The following is a 27128-nucleotide window of genomic DNA, read 5'->3' on the forward strand; positions in this document are numbered from 1 at the left end:
AAAATAGTTGAAAAAAATAAGTTATCTTCAATAGGTCATGGTGTAAATATGTAAAAAAAGATAGCTATAGTGTCATGTGGACTATGGTTATTTAAAAAAAAGATTTCACTTTAAGTCTCTCTGCTTTAACACATGCAAAGAAAGGTTCATAGTAAGATGAAGTATTATTTCCAAGAACGTCATTTTAGTACCTCTGATTGTGTCACATGTTTTTCCCACTTATCTGCATGAATGGCAGTTGTTCAAAATAAAGTCTGACCCACGGAGGGCCATGCAGTCGGGGATGAAATACACTCACGACAGTCAAAGCAACACTGGCACTGACCAAACAATGTTCTTATTATTTAAATACAGAATTTCCCAAAGCAAAGTCAATCCAATTGGCCATTATGTACACAAATGAGTGGATATTAGTTTACATAGACACATATATCGTATGAAATTCAGTACAAAGATAAATTTTAAATAAATGTTATCTGTGAAAAATATAAAACATGAGTGATAAAAAAAGTTCGATTTGAGTGATTGTTCAATATTTGGTGTTTAAAATATTTCAAAAATTATTTATATACATGAATATATACATATATATGTACGTGTGTGTATGTGCATATATATTCTGGTGGAAGTTACAGAAGGTGAGAGAGATAAGGAAACCGTGTATGTTCGGTGTGGTTTAATAAGTGGCTGAAGAGAACCGAGGGAAGGTTTCTACATAGGCAAAGCTCATGCAAAATAAATAAATAATCAGAAGTGAATGAAATCCAGTTTACCCCAGGTCAATGCTACTCAAATTGAACTACGAAATACTCAAAATCGAATAGCACCAAGGAACTTTCCAGAGAAGATAAACAAAGACGAATTTTGATAATGTGCTCATACTATTAGTATACGTAATTGGACTTCCTCTTTTAGTCTTCATGACATTGACCTTAGCAACGGCATTAGCGCCTCCCTGTGATGCTGAGTGCTAGGTATCTTATAATGACGCCACACAACTCCATTGGTAATCTGCCTGCATTAACGAACCATAGGATGATAAAAACCATCTTTCTAGGCAAGTGTCAGATCCCAAATCTTGCCTCCTAACCCCAACGTTCTTTCTTTATGCTTTGAATTCTGCAGGCATTGGGGCCCTCTCCATCGGCCCAATGCAGGATGCCTTTGGCTGGCATCCTGAACATGTTTCCCTCAGGGCACAGGTGGTGAAGGTCCAAGCCAGCTGCTAGTTGATGCAGGGGCAGCAGAAGCAGCAGATGGTCCTGCAGGGGTTCTTCTTCTTGTACTGCACCGCCTTGCGCACCTGCGCCTTGGCCTCGCCCGTGTAGTCGAGGGTCTTCTGCACATTGAGCTCGATGACGTTCAGCGTGTCCGCCTGCTTCTCCACCAGCACAGCCATCTGCAGGAAGAGCTCGTGCACGTCGCGGATGCGACCCTCCAGCCGCAGCAGCTCGCGGTGGCGGCTCTCGATCTCGTTGAGCGCAGCCCGCGCGCCCTTCACATCGGCCAGCAGGTTCTCTGAGAACACGTCCCACTTACCCTGTTCGAACATGTCCTCGATCTGCTCACCCGACACGTCCTTGCCCATGATCTCCAGCTGCCGCTGGATGCGGATCTTGCAGTTGTCGCGTTGTTTCATCTCGGCCTGGTTGTACTCGTACATAGCCTGCTGGAAGGCGCGGGCCAGCGCGTTGTATTGCGCTTGCGAGATGCGTGCCACCGCCGATTGCGAGCCGTGCCGGGCCTCTGCCTGTTCGCTCAGCTCCTTCATGGAGCGAAGCTTCTGGTGGATGCCCTCGCCCCGGGTCTTGATGGCCTTGGCGATGGAGTTGGTGTCGCGCTTGATGCTGCTGAGGCGCCGCATGGATGTGAGGAAGCGGACGTTCTGCCTCCCCAGGCGCTTCACGTCCACCATCAGCAGTTGGTTTTCATCCTGGATGTCCTGGATGACCCGGTACAAGGACTCCAGGATGTGGTCGGTCTCGAACACGATGTCCTCGTGGGGAGCGTCAAAGTCATCGTCCCCGTCTGGGAATTGCTGGTCATAGCTCCTGGACAACTCCAGAAGCTCTGCAAGCCGGTCCTTCATTTTAGCTACAAGTAGAGATAGCAGTTAGAATCCTCTAGCGACAGTCAAATCTTTTCATTAAGAGGGACTGAACCTCAGAGCTCCTCATTCCTTTTCCCTGGGTGCATCAAGGGGCTCAATGCCCCGTGACATTTCACCCACAAGTAGAGACATACTACGACTCAGATCAGGGTCTGGGTTGTGTTTCACATCCTCTACATAAGGTACTCCAATGACACAGGTGCCCTCAACTCAGCCACTGATTTAAAAGTTTAGATTGCTTTGGGAATTAATTCTTTTTTCTTGTTTCTTGTTTCTCCATCAAGAATTAGACACACTAGCCTTGGTGGTGGTGGTGTACACCTTTATTCCCAGCACTTGGGAGGCAGAGGCAAGAAGGATCTCTTTGAGTTCTAGACCAGTTAGATCTACAAAGTGAGTTCTAGGACAGCCAGAGCTGTTACACAGAGAAACTCTGTCTCGAAGAAAATAAATAAATAAATAAATAAATAAATAAATAAATAAATAAAAAATAAATAAATAAATAAATAAATAAAAGAATTAGACACACAGATACAAGGGGGAAGGGGGACCAGAAAGTCTGCAAACTTTTGAATAAAGACAGTGTACTAGGCTTTGAGACAGACACTAATTTTTCTTGATTTTGTGGCTGTCACTGTTAAACATCCCTCCCTTGTACTTAGAAGAACTCTTAAAAGTTGAGTTGGCTTATTTAGTCTGAATGGTGGCTACAACTCTAATCCCAGCATTTTGTAGCAGAGGCAGGTGGATCTCTGAGTTTTGAGGCCAACCTGGTGTTCAGAGTGAGTTCCAGAACAGCCAGAGTTACAAAACAAAAGCAAAAACAAAAAAAAAAGTAGAGTTGATGTATTTGTCTCTTAAAAATGACGTCACAGGCTGCACTAGAGATGACTCAGTGGTTAAGGATGAGGTTCTGCTCTAGCTGAGGACCTGAGTTCAGTTCTCTGCACTCATGCCTGCTGGTTCACAACTGTCCATAACTCAGGTGATCCAATACCCTCTCGTGGCCTTCGTGATCAACCACACTCAGGCAGACAGACAGACAGACAGACACACACACACACGAAATAAAACCAAAGAGATGAGTGAGATGGCTGTGCATGCCTTTGATCCAAAGGCAAAGACTGATATATCACTGTAAATTTGAGGCTAGCCTGGTTTACATGGTGAGTTCCATCCCTTGCCAGGGCTACGTAGTGAGACCCTGTCTTAAATGAATAAATAAGTAAACAGATAAATAAATAAATAAAACTCATGCTGTAAAGGTGCTGGGTGGATGGCTCAGAGGATCTGAGTATGATCTTGAGCCCCTATACAAAAGGTGGATACGGTAGTGCACACCTGTAACCCCGGTGCTGGGATTGCACAGAGGGCTCTTCAGGGCTTGGTGGCCAGTCAGGCGAAACAAATCAGGGAGCTCTAACTTCGGCAGGAGATTCTGTCTCTAAAAATAAGGTGGAGAGTGACCTAGGAAGACACCAACATGCTTGCACACACTCATGCACATGGACCCTCCCACACAGGAACACACACACACATACACGAGAACATACACACACAAACAAATGCCAAAGCGGAACCTGTTTGAAGTAAAATAACACCAAAATAAAGGCAATTCTAGTAAAGTGATACAAAACAAAATTTGGACATCAAAGACAGGATCAGCTGTCGGGGAGGCTGAGGCAGGATGAACACTTGAGCTTATGAGTTCCAGTAGCAACACAGCCAGACCCCACTGGAGGGGAAGAAAAAGATTTCTCTACGATTTCTTAGCTCCTTTTCCCAATATCATTTTCTAATGGTAACTATTGTTGACATTTTTCACAATCAAAAACCATTTATACAAAAACTTTGAATCATACAATCTTATGACAATAATATAACACAGTCTCATATATCCATCATGCAACAGAAACTTTGCCCCTTTTGCGAGGTTGGTACAAATCGTTGTTAAGACAAAACCATGTTTTCTAAGTATACACATTTTGAGTGGAGTGAAAATGTGAGTTGGAGCTAGCTTGCCCTTATATATGATGCTTTCTGGTTAGGAAAAAAACCTGTTCCTAGGACATAGTCTGTGACAAAGCACAGCTCCCAAGAGCTCCACGATCACGCAGAGGACTTGATCTCAAAGGCTTCTATCAGGTTGACATAATTAGTGCCATACAGCAGTGCTGACGCAGGGTGGGCATGTGGATTAGTAACCACAGAGAAATGGTGAGCACTGGCCATGGCCTCCCAGCTGCCAAAAACGTTATCTATGTAAGCTAAGTAGAAATTCTATTCTGTAATGGTAATTCTTAATAATTCACATTATCCTGCTTAAAATGTCATTTCTGTCCTTTGGCGAGTAAAGTCAATATTAGGCTTTCTCAGTGTCAATGAACGTCATTCTCCTTGCAGAATAATTGACTGGACAGTAAAAAGATCCAGCCTGCGGAGAGACTTGGGGAGAAATTATGAGGCTGATAATGGGCTAAGATGTCTATAGTTTAATTATTTATAATTAATTTTAACTGACATATAAACATAAGATTGTTCATATTAGTGGGGTACTATGTCATGTTTCAATACATGTACATACTGCACTAAGTTTAAATCAAGTTAGATAAATCTGTCTCCATAAATATCATTTCTGGACCAGGTTCTACTCTAATATTATAGCAAATGTATAATCATAAAAAATTCACTATTAAACAAAAAAATACAAAATATATCAGTGAGTTTTTTACTTTTTCTTCTTAAATTCTTCTTTATTATTTTTAATTAAGTGTGTGTATGTGTGGGTGGGTATGTGCACTTGAGTACAGTGTCTGAGGAATCCAGATGCAAATCCCCTGGAGGTAGAGTTAGATGCAGCTGTGACCCACCCAGTGTGGGTGCTGGGCACAGAAACCCAGTCTTCTGCAAGAGCTGTATGTGGTCTTAACTACTGAGCCATTTCTCCAGCCTCTCTCTTTTTTTTTTTTTTCCTTTTTCTCCCACCAAGTTATCAGGAAACATTTAAAAGTAATACATGATTCCGAGACTTTTAAAGAAAATGCTGGAGGGCTGGAGAGATGACTCAGTGGTTAAGAGCTTTGCCTGCTCTTCCAAAGGTCCTGAGTTCAATTCCTAGCAACCGCATGGTGGCTCACAACCATCTGTAAAGAGGTCTGGCGCCCTCTTCTGGCCTTCAGGCATACACACAGATAGAATATTGTATACATAATAAATAAATATTTAAAAAAAGAAAAGAAAATGCTGGAAAGAGGGAACACTGATAGAACACATGAGGACAGCTCAGCAACACATACTGAAAGCTTTTCAAGCAGGTATTTATTCTAAGGACACATGGGAAGATGTGTGGAGCCTGTGAAATATGCATATTTCCACCACCATATCAAATTTGTAGATATTCCAAAATGGCTTCGAGGCACAGAATGCTGAGCTACTTACTGGCTACTCTGTAAGTCACAGAGTGTAGAAGGCCATCTAATGAGATGGAAAGCCCAAGTTCTCTCGGGTAGGAAAGGTAGCTAGGGAGAAACTGAGGCAGTACCACACAACTCTTTGAACTAGACTTGAGCAAGATGCATCAGAGTGTTTTCCTTGAGTCATGGGATATAACATGACTGTCACTATTACTTCCGTTTGCTGTTCTATATTTTCCATAATTTTATGAGCTACATATAGATTGATAATTAATTGTAATCTATGTGTGACCATTAGATTGACATTCCGTGTTCCCTGAGGAAGTATGCTAACTCATTAGTACAGAATGGGAGCTAATTCCATCTGCTTAAGGTAGTGTTCAGTGCATTCTACTCTCCAAGAAGTGGGTGGACAAAATGAATACATTTTGAAGGACACAACAAGAATAGAGCATAGATGCTTTCCTTGAATCTTGACCAAGCCTTGCAAAACATTATCATGGAAGGGAATTGCTGGCAAAGGGAAAGAGTCACACATACCAGATTTCTAGTACTCTATCCGTAGACAGGTCATACACTCTCTACTGCTCCTCTGAAGCTGGAAAGAACCATGGGAAGAGACCACCTTGTTCTCAGCAAAGCAGAGTCCAAAGCACCTCGAAGATGGTATCAAAATGTTCACAGAGTGACTTCTGTTTAGAATCTCACCACCTGATACCATAGGTCCTCAATCAGTAAAGATCTAAAAGCATTTGAAGGTACAAGTCCTTAACCTGTAAGGAAATGGGAAGGGCAGAGGGCGTGTCCAGGCCCTTTGGCAGGCATTAACTGAAAGCCTTCCTGGAACCTTCCAGCCCACTCTTCCTACACAGCACAGACCTAGATGGGTAAGTTCTACTCACTTGGAAGTTCTACTCACTTGGAAGTTCTACTCACTTGGAAGTTCTTCCAGCTGCCAGCAGGCAAGCATCAGGAAAACTAAAATGTGTGTGTGTGTGCGTGCGTGAACCAGGAGGTTTCCATTCCGAGAGTGTCTTTGGAAATATTTGAAATATGCGTTTTTACTGAAGGCACATCAGAACATAGATGAGGGCACAAAAGAGCGTCAAAAGCAGCTTTATAGTTGGTTGGTTGATATGTACCATGACACCCTAAAAGACGAAACTATAGTAACTGATAAAAACAAATCAGACAATTCAGCCAACCCAGAGTTTCACAGCGGTAAAGAGCCGCTGTGAATAAACATTGGTAAACTGCTCATGAAGTCATTAAAGTAACTTCTGCTTTAATTCACACTCAGGTGGAAAGCACCAAAGATGGTTTTTAACTACCAGAAAGCTGGTTTTCTTCTAACTTTCCTTTATGTGCACATCTAATGTGACCTGAGAGATCTCAGTACATTAAGGAGGAAGGGAAGGAAGAGGGGTTGCTTAACCCTTCTTCTGTTGAACAATAAAATGACACGTGAACACACATAGAGAAGTGAAGAGGTGATGGCGCCCAAGTGGATTTCAGACCTCGGGAGACCATGAAGTCTCCCGGAGGGTTCCCAGTGTTGCAGCTGCCTGCACTGGGGCTTCCAGAGTGAGCTCCTTGTAACATTTAGTACACAGCCAAATTTGTAGCCCATTCCACAGATTCTTATTGTGGAAGCTTTGCGACCATGAAGGTCGGGCAGTGCTGGAACACCTTAATGGTCCCCAGGCCAAATACAGAATGAATGGGCCCAGAACCAGCAGCGAAGAAAAGGATGGCTCTTGGCCTCTCTCGCCTCCACTACCAGAAAGACGGTGTTTTCCATTATCACTGTCTTCTGTCTTCTGAGGATGAAGAGGGGCTGCATGGGAAATGAAGATTAACTGAGAACTTACTTTCAGTCTGGCAAGTTGTGAAAACGATCCAGGAAGCCTAGTGGTGGAGTAAGCAAGCATGGTAGGGTTTATTAGAATCTCTTCACTCTCATATGAACAGTTAAGGCAGACACCAACAAAAGGGCATTGAAAATGGATATTGGTTTTCACTATTATGTGGCACCTTGAAGTACAATAATAAGTTATCTAACAGAATTCAAACTGAAAGCTGGCATGACTCTATTAGCTAAATATAAGGGCCATTGGGACCCAGATCCTACTATTGAATTTGTTCCGGAAAATCTTGCTATTTTCTAAATATGGTTCAGTAGGTAGAGAGTTTGCCACCCAAACATGAGGACCTGGGTTGAAATTCCCCAGAACCCATGTGAAAAATCTGGGTTCAGTGATGCTAATCTGTAATCGTGGCCCTGGGACAGTAGAGAAAGGTGAATCCCCGGAGTTCCAAATTCAGTGAGACCTTCACTCAAAAAATAAGGTGGAGAAAAATTTTGAAGATATCTATGTTAACTACTGGCCTATACATGCAGACATACACATATGTATCAACATCTGCATGCACAGGTGTGTGCACACACGTGAACACATGAGGATACCACCACACGCATACTCCTACATACACATGTTCTGTCTTATCAGGAAAGAGGACTCAGGAAGATCAGTGAATGGAGATGATAATGACATAACTGACACACTGGATGCTACAGAGAATAGCTAGGACAGTCACTGTTCCTGCTCATCTCTGAAGAAACGTTTGTAAACACAATGTGTAGCTATAACTCTGCTCATAAGTTATGTCTGCAGCAACAAAAAAAAAAAGAAAAATTTTTTCATTTTTTTAGTCTAAATTATGCCCCTTTGAAATGACAAAGATAATGCCACCTTGTCCTGACTCCATTTTTGTATTTGCTTAGACAGTTCTCAGCCCTCTCCCCAACCTCCCAACGGCCATGTCTGCCTTCGCAACACATTTGAGATTTCCATGGCCTTGACCAAATGATTAAAGTAAATCAAATAACTAGAAAAGTTGTAAGTAAAATAATAATTGGCATATTGTGTCTAAAATAATTACTATGTTCATAAACGAATGTCAGTTCATAAACTGACCCTCACTCATCTAACTTGATGTAAATTATGGTCCTTGTGCTTTTGGCCTCTAAAAACTCTGTATGCCTGAGTTTGGGCACCAAGACACTTTTCAGAGGCATAAGCCGACTTTGTTCTGACCACCAATAAAAAGGGCTTAAAGCTTTTCATTGTCTTGCTTTTTTTTCTGTTGCCACACAGATGTGTGGAGGCAGGGGCACAAGTATATTCAAGATTTGACCTCACCCATAATCTACCACCATGGCCTAGGAAGGTATAACAGATGTCAATATTGCTGTATAAAATGTGCCCTTATCCCCAATGGCCGAGCACACGCCATAGGGGAAACTGCTAAACCTTAGACAGACACCACATCCATCTCTGTGGGCTTGCATCCAATTGTGATGAGTCTATGTACGTCAGGTTGGTGGAGACATTTTGTGGTAAGCACCCAAACAGGCTGATTAAGGCTGATGACAAGAAACTAGGTGAACGGTCAGGCCTCTGTGAAACCGATCAAGAGGGGAAGCCACAGAAAGTGGTTGGTTGCAGCTGTGCAGTGGTTAAGGGCTACGGCAAAGAAGCTCAGGCCAAGGATATCATTGGAGAATACTTCAAACCCAAGAAACGAATAAACGAAAAATCTGGCTCATTTAAGACAAAACAAAACGATCTTTTAGCTGTCTGAATCAGAGTGGTTGCCAGTAACTATCGCATGTGATTATTTTGCCTTTACCGTGCCTCCTTCCAAATTCATATGTGAAAGTCCTGACCCTCGCATGTCAGAGTGCCTCTGTATTTGGCACTGTTATTGAAGATATTAAGTTAAAACGAAGTCTTTCGGGGATGGATCTTAATTCAATATGGCTGGCAAGGAATCCAGTGGGAGAAAGTTTGCACACTCAAAGGAAAGCTAGGAGAAAATAGAGTTAATCTGTGAGCCAAGGAAACAAGCCTCAGAAGAAACAAACCTTGTCAAATTTGTCATTTTTTTCCTCTGGCTGTAACAAACACCCAGACCAAGACAACTTCAAGAAGAACGAGTTTACCGAGGCTTACGGTTCCAGAGCCATGGAGTCCATCATGGCGGGGAAGCAACAGGCAAGGCAGCAGGAGCAGAAAGCTGAGGGCTCACATCTTGAACAGCAAGCACAAAGCAGAGCAAGCAAACTCAAAGCAGTGAGTCTTTAAACTCTTAAAACCCGTCTCGAGTGACATACTTCCTCCAGCAAGGCCATACGTCCTAAATCTCTCAAACAGTGCCATCAACTAGGGACCGAGGGGTCAAATGACCCAGACATTGGTGGACATCTCATTCAAACCTTCAAACTTGCCAACACCCGGACATTGAATTTACAGCACCCCTGAACTTGTAAGAAATGAGTTTCTGGTGCCAGGGGTATCCAGCCTTTTGACACTGTAATACCACTGCCATCTACAAAGTTCATACCGGAGAACTACATGCTGAATTGTAAAAACAAACAAACAAAAAACCAACCAACCCATAATATATTGTTGTTTAAGTAAGTTTGAGGGTTTTGCGTTGGGCTCCATTCTTAGCTGCCCTTGGTAGACTGTGGTCAGCAAACTTGACAGGCCTAGAAGCCATTCGGACTGTCGTACCTCGGTATGACAAACCAATTTATACATCAAGGAAATGTTGCCTAATACCAACAAATAAAATCCTTCCTGGCTTCACAGCAATATGGTACAAGTATTTTGACCTGTGGTGAGGGGAATCAGACACGGTTGTGCAGAAGGCAGAGCAGAGGGAGGTTCAGATTGGACCATGGGGAGTTTGCTAGAGAGGTGCATTGGAGAAGATGAGAGGGAAACAAACGCTACAATCCTTTCTAAACTTACACTTATGATAAACACGGGTTTCAGACTTCATTCTGCTTTCATGTGTCTTTGTTAAGGTTTCTATCACTGTGAAGAGACACCATGACCATGGCAACTCTTATAAGGAAACTATTTAGTTGGGTAGTTCCATTTCGGAGGTTCCGTTCATTCTTATCATGACAGAGAGCATGGCGGAGTGTAGGCAGACATAATGTTGGCTATGTCTTGATCAGAAGACAACAGTACGTGGACTCAGACCCTGGTGTTATCTTGAGCATAGGAAACCTCAAAGCCCACCCCGACAGTGACACACTTCCTCCAACAAAACCACATCTCCTAATAGCGCCCTTCCCTGTGAGTTTATGGGGGACAATGACATTCAAATGACTACAATGCTCAAAGTTCAGGAAGTTTAATGTTTTCCCTTCAATATGAACTTAAGAACACGTTTAGACATAGGCACTTTGCAGTATTTGCCGTATCTAACTATGGATGAAGCAGAAAGGATCTTGTCCCCAAGAGAGCATAAACGGTCACTTTTGGACAGTGGTTAAGCTCTTACTTCAGGTTCTGTGATATACAGCTGTTAGGCCTGGGGCTTATAGTAAATTTTAAATAATTATTAAAGGAGATGACAGCTACAGATCAAAAGGTGTTTGCTGGACCATAGGAGACCCTGGGAAAAGCTTGTATAGCACCCCTTCTCTAGTGGGTGCTGCCCGCACAGGGGTACACTGCCTGGCTGGCAGAAGGCACAGCCCTACCCACGCTTGATGAGGTCACGGCCTGCTCAGCTGTGATTGTCCTGTACAGAGCTTGCTCAACCACTTACTCCTGCCCAGCCACCCCCACAGCACAGTCATCTGGCTGGGAACAGGACATTCCACTCTGTCGCAGTAGCTTCGTGGTTGTTCTCAAGCTCACCCATCAGAACACACCCTTAAAAGACAACACAGGCTCTCCCCCCCCCCCCCCCGTTGACTCAAATCCATTAAGAATCATTTCACTCAACCTAGTAATCCTGGATGCTCTGCTCTGTTTCTTGATTTTAAAAGTGGGCGTACCAAAAAGGAAGAAAGTATTCTTTTGTTTTAGTTTGTTTTTAAGACAAAGTTTCTCTGTGCAGCCCTGCCTGCTCTCTGGAACTCAATGTGTAGCAAACTGAGATTGGACTACCTCTGCCTTCTGAGTGCTGGGATTAAAGGCCTGTGCCACCACCATCTAGCAAGAAAGTATTCTTTTATTGTTTAGAGATTATAAGCTTAAAATACTTTCTTTTTGTTCTCAAGGTAATTTTAAAAAAAGAAAATAAAAACCAAATAGGGTTGGTTTTTTGAAAAGTGCATTTGCCAAAAACATATTTAACCTTTCCGTAGGGTGCACTAAAGGCACAATATGAGAGTTTAATAATTCTTTATTGAGAAGGAGTATAATTATAAAAGATGGGGATAGAAGAAGTGCTAAAAGTATTTGCTGTGAAACTCTCTCCTAGATATGGCTGCACAAAAACGACCAGAACAATGGCAACATCAATGAGCATGGAAAGGGGACAGTTTCATGGGGTACCATCCCCAAACACAGAGCTATACAGGCAACTACTGACTGCCAAGAGAGGGAGGATTAGCTTCTTCCAGGGACGATCTCCCTTACTGATTATCCAGCACACTAGTCAGCCCAGAAAACATGCACAACCAACCAAAAGTGGACTCAGCAGGTTCTATTTATATACTGTGCAGATACCTATTATGCATATACATATGTACACATAAATGTAGCAATAATAAAGAAAAATACTATAAGCTTTGGAGTGGAGAAGACATGGGTGGGAACTGAGGGAATGTACTGGGGGGAATGAGAAAGAGAAGAGTTTGTGTAATTCTATTCTAGTTTAAAATGTTTAAATATTAAAAATAATTTTTAAAATTTAAAAATGTGTCCGTTTTAATTTTTAGGCAAGTGAGTTTGCTCCGTGGATAAAAGACTTGCTGTGTAAGTCTGACAATCTACGTATCTATGAAATTTCTGACTGCCGCCATTTCCCATGGGGACATTGTGAGGAAGCTGGAGAGAGACTGGAGACCACGCGAAGAGAGGGGCTGAATGACTGAGCCTGGACACGACCAAGGGGAGTCCATCCAGAGTTTGCTAATTGTGGAAGGTTTATATAGACCAATTCATGCTACCCTCACAAACATAAGAAATGACTAATAACTATCTAGGGGTGCCATCTTTGGGTTGCTCTGTGCCTCCCAAGTGAATTTTTTTTTTTTGAATCCCAGTTTAGGAAGCTAACAGGAATCATAGAAAAATCGTAATTTATGGAAAGTAAATTCTCATGCATTTCAAATGAAAATCTGTCATAATTTGAAATGAAAATAAAAGCAATATTCCAAATAACTATCTTGATGCTCATAATATTTGATGATCATGGCCTAAAGTATATATTTTTAACTGCATATTACATTTATGATATTCTATTCATTTATTATCTAAAATTTTATATAAAGCAGATGCATTCACTTTTCAAGAATCACACATTTCTTAACAAATGTGTGGATAGTTGTGTCTTTCCTGTTGAAAACTGTAGTCTTCATGTTGCCCATGCTGCACAGGACAGCACAGAGATACCTGGTAGCTTTAACCTTGGCCATGGTTCAGTCTGATAAGAGATCTGGAGAACCTGAAGAGCCAGTTTTGGAATGGAAGTGAGTAGTTTTGAGTGTACCTCAATTCTACTGTTCAACTCACCCAAATAAAGAGCAGTCAGCGGGTACAGAGCAACCTTCACATCTGTCTACCACACAGTGTCAGCAAAAACTGAACCAGAGCGGTTTCTCACCACCGAACTAAAAAGAACTGAAATTAGTGAACATTTAACTAAGTCTCTAAAAACTGTCAGGAGTTGATGTGGCCAGACTCATCCTTCAGAATGTTAAGGTGACAGGAGAATTGTCCTCGGACCCAGGGGTCTACTAGACATTGAAGGTTCAGTCCTGGCTGTTGTGTGAAGTCATGTTCTGGCCCCATCTGTGCTACTGATAGGCCTCCTCTGGGATTCGCCAGCTTCCAGGGTCCCAGTAGGTACACAGGGGGGATTCCCAAGAAGGGATGCGATTCTTAAGAGACTGGGGCTTTCCAAACCCGTCTTTGTTGCCTTTCCTTGCTAGCTACCTTCTCCCATGAATGAATGCCGACCTCAGTGTTGGGAGAGGACTCAGTGGGATGTTCCATGAGGAGCTTTCACACAAGAAAGAGTTAGCACTCTGTCTTTGCTATCTACTTTCATCAGTTCTTGAGATCCATGGGACCTTAATCTGCTCAAAGAAATAATGCGGACCTGGTAACCACATATGTGAACAGTGCTATTAATACAGCCAGTGTGCTATTAACAGCTTATGTCCCATTTCAACTATGGCCAAAAGCAACCTTGACACCTAGGACTTACTATATTATTTGAGCTTAAACATTTTTAATGGGGGTTGTAGGGGCACATTGTACACTATGGCGCACATGGCTATATCTGGAGATCAGAAAACAATCTTGTGACAGTTCTTTCCTTCTACCTACCTTTAAATCAGTTCCAGGGACTGAACTCCGGTCACCAGACTTTCACAGCACGTCCTCTACTGATGGAGCCTTCCTGTCAACACTATTTGAGCTTTTGCATAACTTATTTCCTATCTATTCTAAAAATCTCTCCCTCCTGTTTAACTCTTTATAAGAGCACAAAAATCTCACAAAAATAATCTCATATAAAAATAAAGATTTGGGGGCTGGAGGGATGGCTCAGTGATTGAGAACACTCGCTGCTCTTCTAGAGGACTTGGGTTCAATTCCCAGCACCCACATGGCAGCTCAACTGTCTGTAGCTCCTATTCCAGGGGGCCCTCACACAGACGTACAGGCAAAGCAGCAATGTATATAAAATGAGAATAAATAACTTATTTTTAAAAAAAATGTGTCATGACTATAAAAATATCCCACAATAAAAACCTAAAATGTCTGTTTCCAGATTCTTTTTATCCCAACAAATGATGAATATTCAGCAATCGCATTCAGAAGCACCAACCCTGGAGCTATGATGTGGAGCACATTTCTCTGGTAAAGCAGAGGATTCTGGGAAGTTTCTTCTGGATAGGGACATCTCACAGAGCCACTGAGAAAAACCATGTGGAACATTCCACCAACAAAATTTTTTTTTCGTAAACTATGCAGGTGAAACTAAATAAAATGAAGGCAACCCTGGAAAGTTAAGAAAATTCTAGAAAGAAAGAGAATGGTCACATGTGCATTTATGTTCAAGCATCTCAAAGTGGTTCTTCCAGTTTCATACATTTCTGAGGCTGTGAAAGAATCATGCATGATGTTCGTAAGCCAGTCTGAGCCCTGATAACATGCCATGTCCCCATGTGTCCATCACTTTCCATCTTATTGTTTGTGACAAGGTCTCTCACCGAACCTGGAGTGATTCAGCTGGGCTGCCTGACCAGCAAGCCCCTGGGGGTTTCTTTTCTCTGCCTGTTCCGTGTAGGGATCACAGACCTGAGCTGCCATACCTGGCTCTCCAGGTGCCAGTGATCCGAAGTCAGGTCCTCAGGCTTGTACAGCAAGAGCTCCCCGGAGTGGGGTGACAGAGGAAAGGTTTAAACTGGCAACTGGGCACCTGACTGAAAAACTGTCTTTCAGATGAGGAAGGAGTCTGTGGGCTTGGGCAGGAAGATGAAGATAACAGAATTCCAGAGGGATCATCATCTGAGAGGAGATTTAGACAAAATCTGGAGTTGCGTAATTGGAAAGAAAGCCAAGCTAACGAGACTAGAACAAGGGGAAAAAAGTAACTATCTATCTGGAAAACGGACCATACAGTGCGTTCCAGAACATAATCAGGATATAATACAAGGTTCTGCTTCAGTTAGTGTGTTCATAATATTAATCACTGAATATTGATCAGTCTTAAATTATGAAGAGTTGCACTGGGGGTGGGTGTGCATGTCTTGACAGAGAAGGGGGAAAATGAGCTATAGCACTCTCAATGCCTAAAACTGAAAAAAAAAAAAAAACCAGAAAATTTTGAAAGGGGTACGCCGTTTGGAGGTTGAAGACACACATCTCAGGGGGTCGGGTGTGGTTGCCTTTGGTGGAAATGAGAAAGAAGACTGAGTTTTTTTCATTACATGTTTAATGGAATTAACTTGTTTTTCTCAAATATGTAAGTTTGATAAAAATTAGAAAAGAACGACACAGACATAGACATAATATTACCCATTTTTTCAGGGATTGGCTAATTATAAGTTCAAAGCCTGCTTGAGCTAAAGACAGCTCAAGGGCAGACTGGGAAGTAAATGAGACCCCATCTCAAGAAAGGCAGCAGGGGTGCATTTCAGTCACAGAGTGCTTTTCTAGCATGTGCAGGGGCCTGGGTTTCATCCCTAGTACTGGAAAAACAAAAACAAAGAAGTTGTAGGTGGGATTTGAGCTATTCATCAGCTCACTGTGCCCTTGCAGTACACTCAATAAACGTCCTTCCTGAAGGTCAGAATGGGAAGGGGAGTGAAAGGGGGAAAGGGAAGGACAGAGGGAAGCTGGGAGGCGCGAAAGGGGGAAGACTGTCTCTGAAATACAACTACAAACAGAAGGCGGATGCTATGACTTTGGGCTAGTGTAGGGTGATGAAGGCTTCAGAAGAGCCAGGCATGGTGGCACACACTTCCAATCTCAGCACTCGGGTGGGTGAGGCAAGAAGATAGCTGTGAGTTCAAGGCCAGTTTGGTCTGGTGTACGTAGAGAGTTCCAGGACAGCCAGAGCGGCATTATAGAGAGACCCTGTCTTGAAAAGATGAGAAAAAAAGAAAAGAAAAAGGAAGAAAGGAAGGAAGGAAGGAAGGAAGGAAGGAAGGAAGGAAGGAAGGAAGGAAGAAAACAAGAGAGAGAGAATTCACAAGCTGTCTTCCTGCTGAGTATGCCTCATTCTGACATTGACTCTGGGTAGATTCCACTCCAGAATAAAGCCTCAAACACATTTACGAGGGAATCAGAAAGTCTTCATGTGTTAAGTTTTGATTGCAATAAACCCAAGCTTCCCACAAGGCTTTAAATTAAAAACCTGAAAATGAAAATTACCCAGGCCAGTTGTGGTATGCATACACATGATCTCCACACTGGGGAGGCCGAGGCAGGAGGACAGTGAGTTCAAGTTCTGCCTCCACAGTGCCAATGACATGGAAACAGGGGAAAGTTGAGATCATGATCCTAAAGTAACTCTCACGGGGCTGGGGTGATGGCTTAGTCAGTGAAGTGACGAGTTCATTTCTCCAAATGGACATAAAAACAAAGAAACAAACAAAAACAAAACAAAACAAAAAGACAGGTCTGGTGGCACAAGTTTGTTTCCTGGCTCTGGTGAGGCAGAGGCAGGTAGACCCAGGGGTTGGCTGGCCAGTCGACCACGCTAATCAGGGATTTCCAAACAAGTGAAGGGGCCTGTTTCAAAAAACAAAAAGAATATACCTTTGGAATGGTGCCTGAGTTTGATCTCCAGCTTCCAGGTGCTCAGAGGAACACACACATGTGACACACACACACACACACACACACACACACACAAAATAAAACAAATAATCCTCAACTAATGAACACTTAAACTTTTTATACAAATTGAAAATATAGTAATAGAAAGTAAAGGAGGTCTTGGCTGACATGACATCATAAAACAATAATAAAAGCAAATAGCATTTTTTAATCTAAAAGTATAGACCAAGGGATAACAGTAAAATACTGAGAAACATCGCAGTTACGTACAGAGAACTGGTAAGTGATCACACGCATATCAGAATAAGAAGAAGAAGAATTTAAACTAATCAGGCTGACATAATTGGCTGGCACATACTGAATTTTCTGTAACTTTACCATAAACTCTCTAATATGTCTCGGGAAATTATAGATTTAAAAATGCAAAATCAATAAGAGAAACACCAGTAAAAAAATTCACAAATCTTTATCTGTCCATTAGAATAATGATAACAGTCTGGAGAAATCCCGGAGGGAAAGAAAACCAAGTATAAGGACATATAACTGGAAATCTCCGCACAACAGGAAGAGAACAACAAGGTGCTAGTTAGACTTAGCAACTTAGCTCAAAATGAGAGAAATAAAACTACAAGCTTTGTCTGTGCTTTCAGCACTAAGACTAAACTGAAGCAATGAAAATGAAAAATGTTCACTTGTTTATGCTGAGGACAGCAGTGTGGAATATTAAGGTGATTGTCAGTGAGCCAGGTACACAAATGTCCACAGCTCCCAAAATTCAGTTAAGAGCAATTCATAACTTGAGAAATTGTCCAGTTTGATATCAACAAAGACATGCTGACTAAGTAGAACATTCCTACTCTCAGCTGTTAACCTTTGAAGAAAAGTTGACGTGTCTATAATTTGATTTCTTAAGGAACACATTTTATCATCTAAAAAGTTATTTCATTTTTTTTTGGAAAAAATAAAATGTATTATATTTCTATATGAAACTCTCCAACAATAAGAAATAAATTTTAAAATTAAGGTAAAGAATAAACAGTAGAAGACACATGCTGTCTGTCTTTGGCCACCACACACTCAAAAAATAAGGAATTAAATTTAAAATTTATGTCTACGCTTTATGTCATAGAGGTAAGCAAACAAAAATGCTGGGCATATTAGTTAGCTTGATTTAATCATGCACATTGCACATGCTATTTAATGTCACAAGGTACCACACAAATTCACAAATATGATTAATGGATCAAAATAATAATAATGTGTGGTGATTTGAGCGAGAAATGTCCCTCATAGTCTTGGGTATTTGAACACTTGATCCCTCGATGGTGGCACCGTTCAGGGAGGCCTAGGTGATGTAGCCTTGGTGGAGGAAGTATGTCACTGGGGGAGAGTTTTGAGAGTAAAAAGCTCTGCCTCCTACTAATTCACACTCTCTGTTGTGTGCTCAAGATTCAAGCTGTGAACTCTCAGCTTCCTGTTCCAGCCACCATCCTTGCTACATGCCGTCAAATTTCTCTGCCATCCGGGGCTCTAACCCTCGCAACTCAATGACAAAATAAATTCTCCTCAAGTTTCCTTTGATCTCGTTGTTTTGTTACAGCCACAGAAAAGTAAGTAATACACATGATTTGCAGTTTAAATATTAAATCCTAATAGCTAAGAAAGTAAATAAATAAAAAAATCACAAATTCACTTTTCTTGTCCTCAGATAAGTTTGTAAAAGCAGAGGAAAAATAAGTCAGCAAGATAATAAGATCAACAATTGGCCAGAAGAGAAGAAAAAGGAAGGAGCCATCATGAACTGCAAAGCTGGGAGGAGGTTACCAATTGCAACACAGGTATTGCAACCTCTCTCCCCTGCGTGGGAGCCAAGTTCACAGATGAGAATTCGGAATCAACACAGCTCTGAATGCATGCGCTTCATCCCTTGGGCCATTTATAACAAAATCTCAAGGGTGACACTCCTAGACCAAGCATAGTGGCTCTAAAAAGTTATTTTAAAAGCTATTTCTATTGCATTTATTTATTTATTTATTTATTTTATGTGCATGAGTGTTTGTCTGCACGTATGTATGTATGTATGTATGTATACCACGTGCATGCCTGATGCCTGAGCGGTGCAGAAGAGGGTGTTAGATCCCCTGGAACTGCAATTACAAATGGCTGTGCTGTGGGTAGCCATGTGGATGCTGGAAACCAAATCTGGGTCCTCTGAAAGAGCAGCAAGTGCTTTTGACTGTGGGGCTCTCTCTCCAGGCCCCGCATTTATTTATTCATTTTGTGTGAAGATTGTGGGTATCAGTGTCCATCACCATGTGGGTCCTGGGTTTCAAACTCAGGTTATTAGGCTTGGTGACAAATGCCCTTCCTCACTGAGCCATCTTGCTAGCCCTATACTCTTAAAAGTAATTTTTAAAAATCTACCACACAAATTAATGGATTTCAGAGCTTTAAGTTTGTTTGTTTGATTTTGATTTTTGCCACTATATATTACATATTGGGATATTAAGACCTACTTCTAACCATGGCAGATTCCATGAAACACCCAGAAAGTTCCTTCTCTGTTCTTATTGATTTCACTCGTCAAATGGAGGAACCACTTTCTTCTCTTTTAGCAGCATTTCCCTCCCAGCACATGCACACGCGCGCACACACATACAATCATGCACAGGTACAAATGTGTGTGCATTAGCATGCCCACATACACATGTGAAGGAATCTCAATCTGGATCTAGAATCAGCAGATCTCCCTTTGCTGAAAAGGGGACCCTTGTAACAAAATCCACCCTCCCGGCTTCGATTTTAGTGTGAATTGGGTTTCTTGAGAATGTGACCTCTTCTCTGATCTCAGACTGGGTCTATGAACTGACATTCCCCCACGCTTCCTCTTTCCTAATACTCACCATTTGTTCCCCTGCTGAGCAGTTTACAACACAGTGTCTTGCTGTTTGGGTTCTGCTTGCCCGCAACCTCCATGGGGTCGGGGATTGTGTCTGTGCCAGTGCCTGCTAGGTTTGTAATGTTCTCTAGAGTATCTAATATGGAGATCCTTGATAAATGGTTCTCAAATAAATAAGGTCACTAGAATGCTTCTTTTCAGTCACTTTTATGAGTCACAGGTGAAATATGGTCCTTGACCTCCCAGTGGCAATACACTCAACAATAAAGAGAGGAGGACCAGGCAGTGGTGCTCAGAAGAGAGTGTCAAACTCTGAAAACATGAAGTCTTCTTAGAGAACATAGGGCTGGAGGTAACTCCCAGTGGCTTACTCGGAGAGAAAACTGCGGCGGAAATAACTTGAGCAGGAGCCTGAAGCACACACAGAGGGCATAGAAACGACAACTGCCAGACTTCTCAGGAACGAAGAAGACAGTGAAGTGCCCCCATTGATCAGGTTATTCTGCAGATGACTTCTGTTTCCTGCAAAGATCTGATTCCAAATCAATATGCTCTCAAGTGCCTTCCTCTTCCAAGAAAAATGATTGCCCATTTCTGTGAGTCTAACGATGTGTTTTCTTGCATCTATGAATGTTTAATCTTTCTTCCTAAGCTACCTCTTTCATGCTATTAGAGGGTCATTAAGGTTTAAAGCTAGCACCTTGACATTTGCTCTGCATAAGCCTTCCTGGAACTTCCTGTCCTTGCAGTGTACTGATTCCTATAAGGGGACCTTCCTTCAAGCACAGCTTTTCAAGGAATTTGATGTCTCTGTATCTGAGATGAGAGAAAGCCAGGGCAGAACTTTCTTTCCTCTCTCACTCCTTTCCTTTCTCTCTCCCTTCCTCCTTTCCTCTCTTCCTCCCTCCCTCCTTTCCTTCTTTCATTCTTCTATTTCTTCTTCCTCCTTCTTGCTCCACCTCTTTGGTCTTTTTGTTTTGTTTTGTTTTTTTGAAATAGCCTAGGCAATTCATTCTGATATTCATAACCTTCAGGCTACACACTGAGGTTTACTGGGCTGTTTCAGGATTTTCAAAAGGTTGGTGTTGGAGAGAGAGAGAGAGAGAGAGAGAGAGAGAGAGAGAGAGAGAGAGAGGCAATGACAGCAGTAATAATACAATTTGTCCTTTCTGTCCTTCCAGGCTGTTACACCATAAGAAAGGACTCTGTAAACAATAAAGAGCCTTGAAATAGCAACAAGACTTCGTTTCATGTAGTTTGTTATAGTAAACAAAGAGGCTACAAGGTGGGCAGTGCAATACAGAATTCATCTCATGAGCTGTCCAACTTTATCCAAAATCAGATTGTGGGTCACTAGCCCAATGGGTGTGAGCAGAAAGTGAGGAAGGAAGCTGGGAGAGGAGGCAGGCTTGCTGCCATTCAGAGCTGACCCTGAAGCCAGAACATGTCCTACTTCCTCCATTATTCCAAAAAGCTGAAATTCACATTATTAACCAATAAGTTCTGTAAAGAATATTGCTTCACATCTTTGAACAGAGGGAGGTGTAGAACAGTCCAGTACACAAAAAGAAATACTTTATTGGGAGACTTTTATCCCGAGTATCTTAGAACCCAGTGAAAAGAAAAACACCCTCAGTGATCACTAAAGACACGTCATTGTCTCAACTAGAGATTCCAAACCCTCAAACCAATTCACACTAAAAGTTACCAGTTAGTAAGCCTTATAAAGAACTTGAATGACATACACTAGTCTCCAAGACCCATAGGCTTAGAGAATGAACCACAAATGCTTATGATAACAGATGCTTTTGTTTTCAGCAGAAGTCACAGAATGGCTAGAAAAGGGGTGGGGCCGGAGGGGGCTCTGAGGGAACCGGCCAAAGCCAACCATAGCAGTGACCCTCTCTTAGGGAACTCCCACAGAATTGAGGAAGCAAGACAAACCCACATGAAAAAGTAATGCAAATCTTTCACTTTCTATTGCGAGAAGGACTTGATGAACCATAGGCAGCCATAGGAATTTAAACAGACATCTAAATTTAAAAGAGACAGGTAGGTTGAGTTGTCTAAGAAGGCTCTAAGTTGCCCTCCATACAATAGGTGACTTTCAATTTCCTGATAAATCTCAAGTGTCAAGATATTTAATTCACAGAGCAAGAAAACATTGAAAGGCACCAAGTTTCATATGTCGGAACATTTTAGAGCACTAGACTTGGTGTGTTTGGTTAAGTTTGTGCACAGCATCAGCTTGGTGTCTGTATCTTTAAATGACCCAAAGTCAAGATGGTCAATACTGTGTTGAACCAAAACGAAAGTATTTACCCAAGTCAGAGGAGATCAGGTCATCAAACAATGAGAATGGTGTAGAGTTGGGGCTGGACTTGGTGGGGAGGGGCTTGCTGGTGAGAATACCTGTGTTAGGACCAATGGCATTGACTCAAAGGCCCCAAGTACAAAACAGGGTCTTAGCAGACGATAACTGAATCATCTGTCAAGCTAATGCCAAGAGGATAAGGGTACACCAGGTCTGCTCACTAATGTGAGATTCTTCATGTTAGGGGCAGTACCTGTTTTAGAGTCTAAGCAAGATGAAATTGGCATCCACAGGCAGATCACAAGCCAGGCAGGAGTATGAGATTTGGAGTTCTTATGTCCCTGACTGCATTTGTTAGTGATTCTTTCACCATGGGATCCACAATCTGTTGATTAGCACCTGGGCCCCTGGCCAGCCTCTTTCTACTGACCAAGAGATCAAAAAAAAAAAAAAAATGGAAAAGCTGAATGAACATTCAGTGCTTAAGAAACAGTTCTGGAGGCTGGAGCCCTGACACTCTTCAGAGGCTCTTAGTCTCCATAAAGATGTTTAGTCCATTATATCCATGGTGGGGAGCGTGACAGCAGGCAGACGGGCATGGTGCTGGAACTGCAGCTGAGAACTCGACGACTGTGAGGCAGAGAGAGAGAGAGAGAGAGAGAGAACTGGGAAGGAGGCAGGCTTTTGAACCATTAAAGCCCATCCTCATACTGAGACCAAGTATTCAAATACATGAACCTATGGAGGCCATTCTCACTCAGACCACCACACTGGAGCAATTTATGGTAACCCCGGTTGTATTCCTAGATGGATCACATATTTCTTAAAAGGAAAGCAGGAGAAAGATGCTACACAGCAAAACAGAGGCCATGAAGTGTTCGTATTATGACTGGAGCCATTCCTGCTCAGAGAAGAATTGTTGTGATTAAAAAAAATGATGGTAACTTGAGTATAGTATGAAGTCTAAGCAGTTATTTAATCATCTGTTTCTTCAGAAAGCAAGTCAGCATGTAGAAACTATGGATCAGGTGCTTGGGATAATTTTTCAATACTGTCAATCATTTTTCCTTGTAGTAGTTAGAGAACTTATCACAGGAGTCCAGTGAGGAATAAAGACTTAATCTATTTATTGAGCCTAGAATAATGCCTGGTCTACAAAAGCACTCAATACATTGACCGTAGTTTGGTTTTTGTTGCTATGCTAAAACACTGACCAAGAACAATTTAACAGAAAAAAGGCTTTGTTTGGCTTACATGTCCTAGGACATAACCCATTATTGAAGGGTGGACAGGAGCTTGGGGCAGGAACCCGAAAGTAGGAACTGAAGCAGAGACCATGAAGGAATGCTTCTTATTAGCTTGCTCTCCATTTCTTGTTCAGCTTGCTTTTAAACTACAACCCAAGACCACCTTCTCAGGAATGGTGCTACCCACAGTGGACTGGGCCCTTTCAAATCAATTATTAATCAATAAAATGTCCCACAGATATGCCTGCTGGTCAGCCTGATGGAGGAAATTCCTCAGTTGAAACTCCCTCTTCCCAGATGACTATAGTTTGTGTCAAGTTCACAATACTAACTGACATAAAATCCCAGTTATTATTTGGTCCAAATTTTGCCCAAGGCATGTAAAATTTTACATGCCAAGTAATGTCTAAACTCCTCACCATCCTTCAGCTTACACCAACTCTTCCTTTGGGTGGGAGGCTCCTATTCCAGTCATTAACGAGAAATACAGGCATCTTCTTACCTCTTCCGTTCTTTCTCACTGCCCAGCTCTCAAGAGGCAGCGGGATCCTGCATATTAATACAATGTGAGTTCTATCAATGCCTTTCTTCAATTCCCTGTCTCAGCACCACTTTATTCTAGCCTTGTTCATGCTCTCATCTTAATATTACAGTAATCTCCCAAGGACCATGTTGCTCTCAGCCAATCTGTTCTAAGAGTGTGTGTATGTGTGTGTTCAAGTTTATCCATGTATATGTGTGCACATCTTCATATGTGGGGGGGTGCACATGTTCACGTGTGTGAGGGTCCACATGTCTAAGGTCAGAGGTTGACATGGTGCCTAAGCTCTCTCACTGGACCTGGAACTTATTGATGGAGGTAGACCAAAAGGTCAGCAAGTCCTGGGACCCTTCTGTCCCAGCTCACCCAGTGCTTAGATCACAGGTGACAGCAGTTCTCCTTACATGGGTGCTGGAGATCAGACTCAAATCTTGGCGCTTGTGTGGCAAGTGCCTTGCCGCCTGAGCCGTCTCCTCAGCACCATTTTGTTCTAGTCACATGTCTGATGCTGTTTCTTTCCTCAGAGGCCCCCACAGGATAAAGTCCTGGAGCCCATGTGGCATTCGGACCTTTGTGATCCTGTCCTCTTGTCTTTCCGCTCTCATCTCTCTGCCCTCCCATGAGCCCACCCCCAGGAAACAAGCTGGAATTTCCTGACCACAGAATACTGTTCCAGTCCTCGGCACTGCTGTTGTCCCTTTTGCTGGGCCAGCCACCCCTCCAGTTCCTGAACAGCCCTCATCCACAGTCAGGTTCATTGTTTAAAGCGTCTTCACACCATCATGCGTCAAGCCCAAGCCAAAGCTCAGGAATGCAATGCGTACCATGCTTTATCTTTTCTTTCTTATACAAGACGTGACTCTATGCTGTGAAGGGAGGGATGAAATATAGCAGTTAAAGTTGTTTTAAGCTAGCTATTGTCCTTTACTATTTAGGTGCCTCAGAGGACTGGGATGTTTAGTCCACCTTAATCCTCACAGACCCTGCCCAAGAGACTCTGGTGAATATCTGACTTCTATTTACACTGCTCCCTGTACACACATATTTAAGATAAAGTTTAAATTCATGAATTATTCACAGTAAGAGATGAACAAGAATTAATAGAACAATTAATACGGCATGATTAATTCGGCATGAATACATTCCCTCTCTTGAAGTATCTTACCACCAGGTGTGGTGGCATACACTTTCATGATGAACACTCAACAGGCCTAGGTCAGGTTGGTCTACATAGTGAATTCCAGCCCAGCCAGGGCTACACAATGAGACCATGTCTCAAATAAAATAAATCAAAGTATATTACTATTTCTGAAATCTTCTATTTAATATATCAGAACTCAGGTAACTAAAGTCATGGAGGTCAACCGTCAGAATGAGGAGCAAAAACCATCTAAACCAGTGAGCAGACAGTTGCTTCTATCTAGTGGTCTACAGTGAGGAACCACTCATTAGTCACGGTGTTCTTAAAAAGACACATTGCTAAGCATGCCCACAACTGCCCAGGGGTAAAAACAGACTGCATTTACCCTTACACAGCTACTCAGTAACATGGAATATGGTTAATTCAAACACTTAAAAGTCATGTCTCACTAATTTACCTTTAAATCACATGCTGAGTGAAAAATAGGCTGCGTGCAAAGACAAGCAGGGGACTGGACCTCCAACTTCCCCTTGCTGACCCACCAATGATCCAAAACATTCGGACTCTCAAGATTTCAACACACACACACACACACACACACACACACACACACACACACACTGAGGCAACTCCTTTGGGTATAGGTTTCTCATAGCACCCCTCCCGTGATGTTGAATTTCCCTAAGAACCTGCTCACCTATGGCCCTAGCTGCCGGGATCGCACTGTGTCCATGAATGTATACGTGGAACTTGATGAAGAGGCCAAAACAGACCAGAGCCTTGTAGCTGCTGTCTAGGGCTGACCTCAGCTCACCTAGGGTGACAGTTATCCCTGTCTCTACTGAGCTTCTAGACAGTGAAGTCTGTTTCTAAGAGCTATTATCCAGCGACTGTGAGACTTTGGTCTTAATGTCTGGCTCCAGGAACCATCTACCTTATTCAAAAGCTTCTGTATGTTTCCTAAAACGCTAATTTGGTAAAAGAAAACTATCTGAAATATTAATTCCATAGTGACTTACAATTATCCCATTAAATGTCCTGTTGCTACCAAGTAGTGAAAATGGCAACCAAGTGACTATTGGATAACGAAACTCCTTTTCTACTGAGCTTCTGTGTCGAAGCGCGTGATTTTAAAGGTTATCTCAGATCAGCCTAGTGATCCTGACTGGCATGCTGTCCCACCAGACGCTTTAGGAAACTGAGAACTTGAATAGTTACTCCCTAAACCGCCTGCCCCAGTTGGACAACAGCGGTCTCATCCCCTGGTCGTATTCTATGTCCGGTGATCCAACCCCACTTTTCAAAGGCTTATTAGCAAAGTCGCTCAATTAGAGCAGCCTCGTGACTCATTTTTGGATGCCTGTGTAAAAACAACAGCTCCTCCCTCTACTGAGAAATGACTCGAACAAGTGAGAGAGTCACAGGAAGTAAAACTCGGGTCTCAGCTGATGTTCGTGGAGTCAAAAGGCCGGCAGAATTCCGTGGTGTGGTTGCCTGAGCAAAGCCACCAGGTCTCCCTCCTAAACACAACTCCGGAAGGTCTTTTGTGGGAGCTGTTTCAAGGCGATATCTATGTTCCTGTATTTCCTGGCTCCTGAGTCATACTGTCAAGTTAAAGTCGAGAAGTGCCCCTTCTGATGTGTTTGAGAAAGTGGCCACCAAACCGAAAAGAACACCTCCATTCAATAAAGAAGAATAAAACAACACTCAGCATCTCGACTGAAAACAAATGTTGCTTCGGGTAGCTCTATAAAGTCAGTCTACATTCGTAAATTTCTGAAGCACTTCTGACGAAGCGTTCATTATATTCTCAAACATTTAAAAAGTTTTCGGCTCTAGGTGAGAGACCCAAAGCCTCCTCCTGAAGGTACCTAGACGCTCAGAGAGAACCACACCCCAAACCCACCTACTGTTGCTCAGCATCCTAGCCCTGGGTCAACACGACCCCCACCACAGCCAGTCCTGCGCCCCGCGTCCTCGATGCTAAAAAAGCTAAGGAGCCAAGCGGACTACCGCGACAAAACAAACCGTGATCCGGCGTCCGGACGCCGGGAGGAAACCGGGGCCGCGTATCCCCGCCGTCCTGCTCCCTGCGCTTCTCGCCGGCTCAGACTGCGCTCCTCAGCCGCGGTGCGA

The 27128-nt window shown here is 42.6% G+C and overlaps 1 protein-coding gene across 1 annotated transcript; it reads right to left on the reverse strand.

The window, feature by feature from the left end:
* Nucleotides 1-276: 276 nt before the first annotated feature.
* On the reverse strand, nucleotides 277-27128 carry Stx11 (syntaxin 11). Its single transcript, XM_057763285.1, has 2 exons — nucleotides 27021-27128; nucleotides 277-2094 (listed from the first exon to the last, which is right to left on the reverse strand). The coding sequence occupies exon 2, from the start codon at nucleotides 2087-2089 to the stop codon at nucleotides 1226-1228; it is 864 nt and encodes a 287-aa protein (XP_057619268.1). The 5' UTR covers nucleotides 2090-2094; nucleotides 27021-27128; the 3' UTR covers nucleotides 277-1225.

The sequence above is a fragment of the Chionomys nivalis genome, chromosome 2, assembly GCF_950005125.1.
Source record: "Chionomys nivalis chromosome 2, mChiNiv1.1, whole genome shotgun sequence".
Taxonomy (NCBI): Eukaryota; Metazoa; Chordata; class Mammalia; order Rodentia; family Cricetidae; genus Chionomys; species Chionomys nivalis.

Bases quoted from the DNA above. Each gene is read 5' to 3' on its own strand.
- Stx11 (XM_057763285.1), bottom strand. From the start codon at position 2,089: ATGAAGGACCGGCTTGCAGAGCTTCTGGAGTTGTCCAGGAGCTATGAC.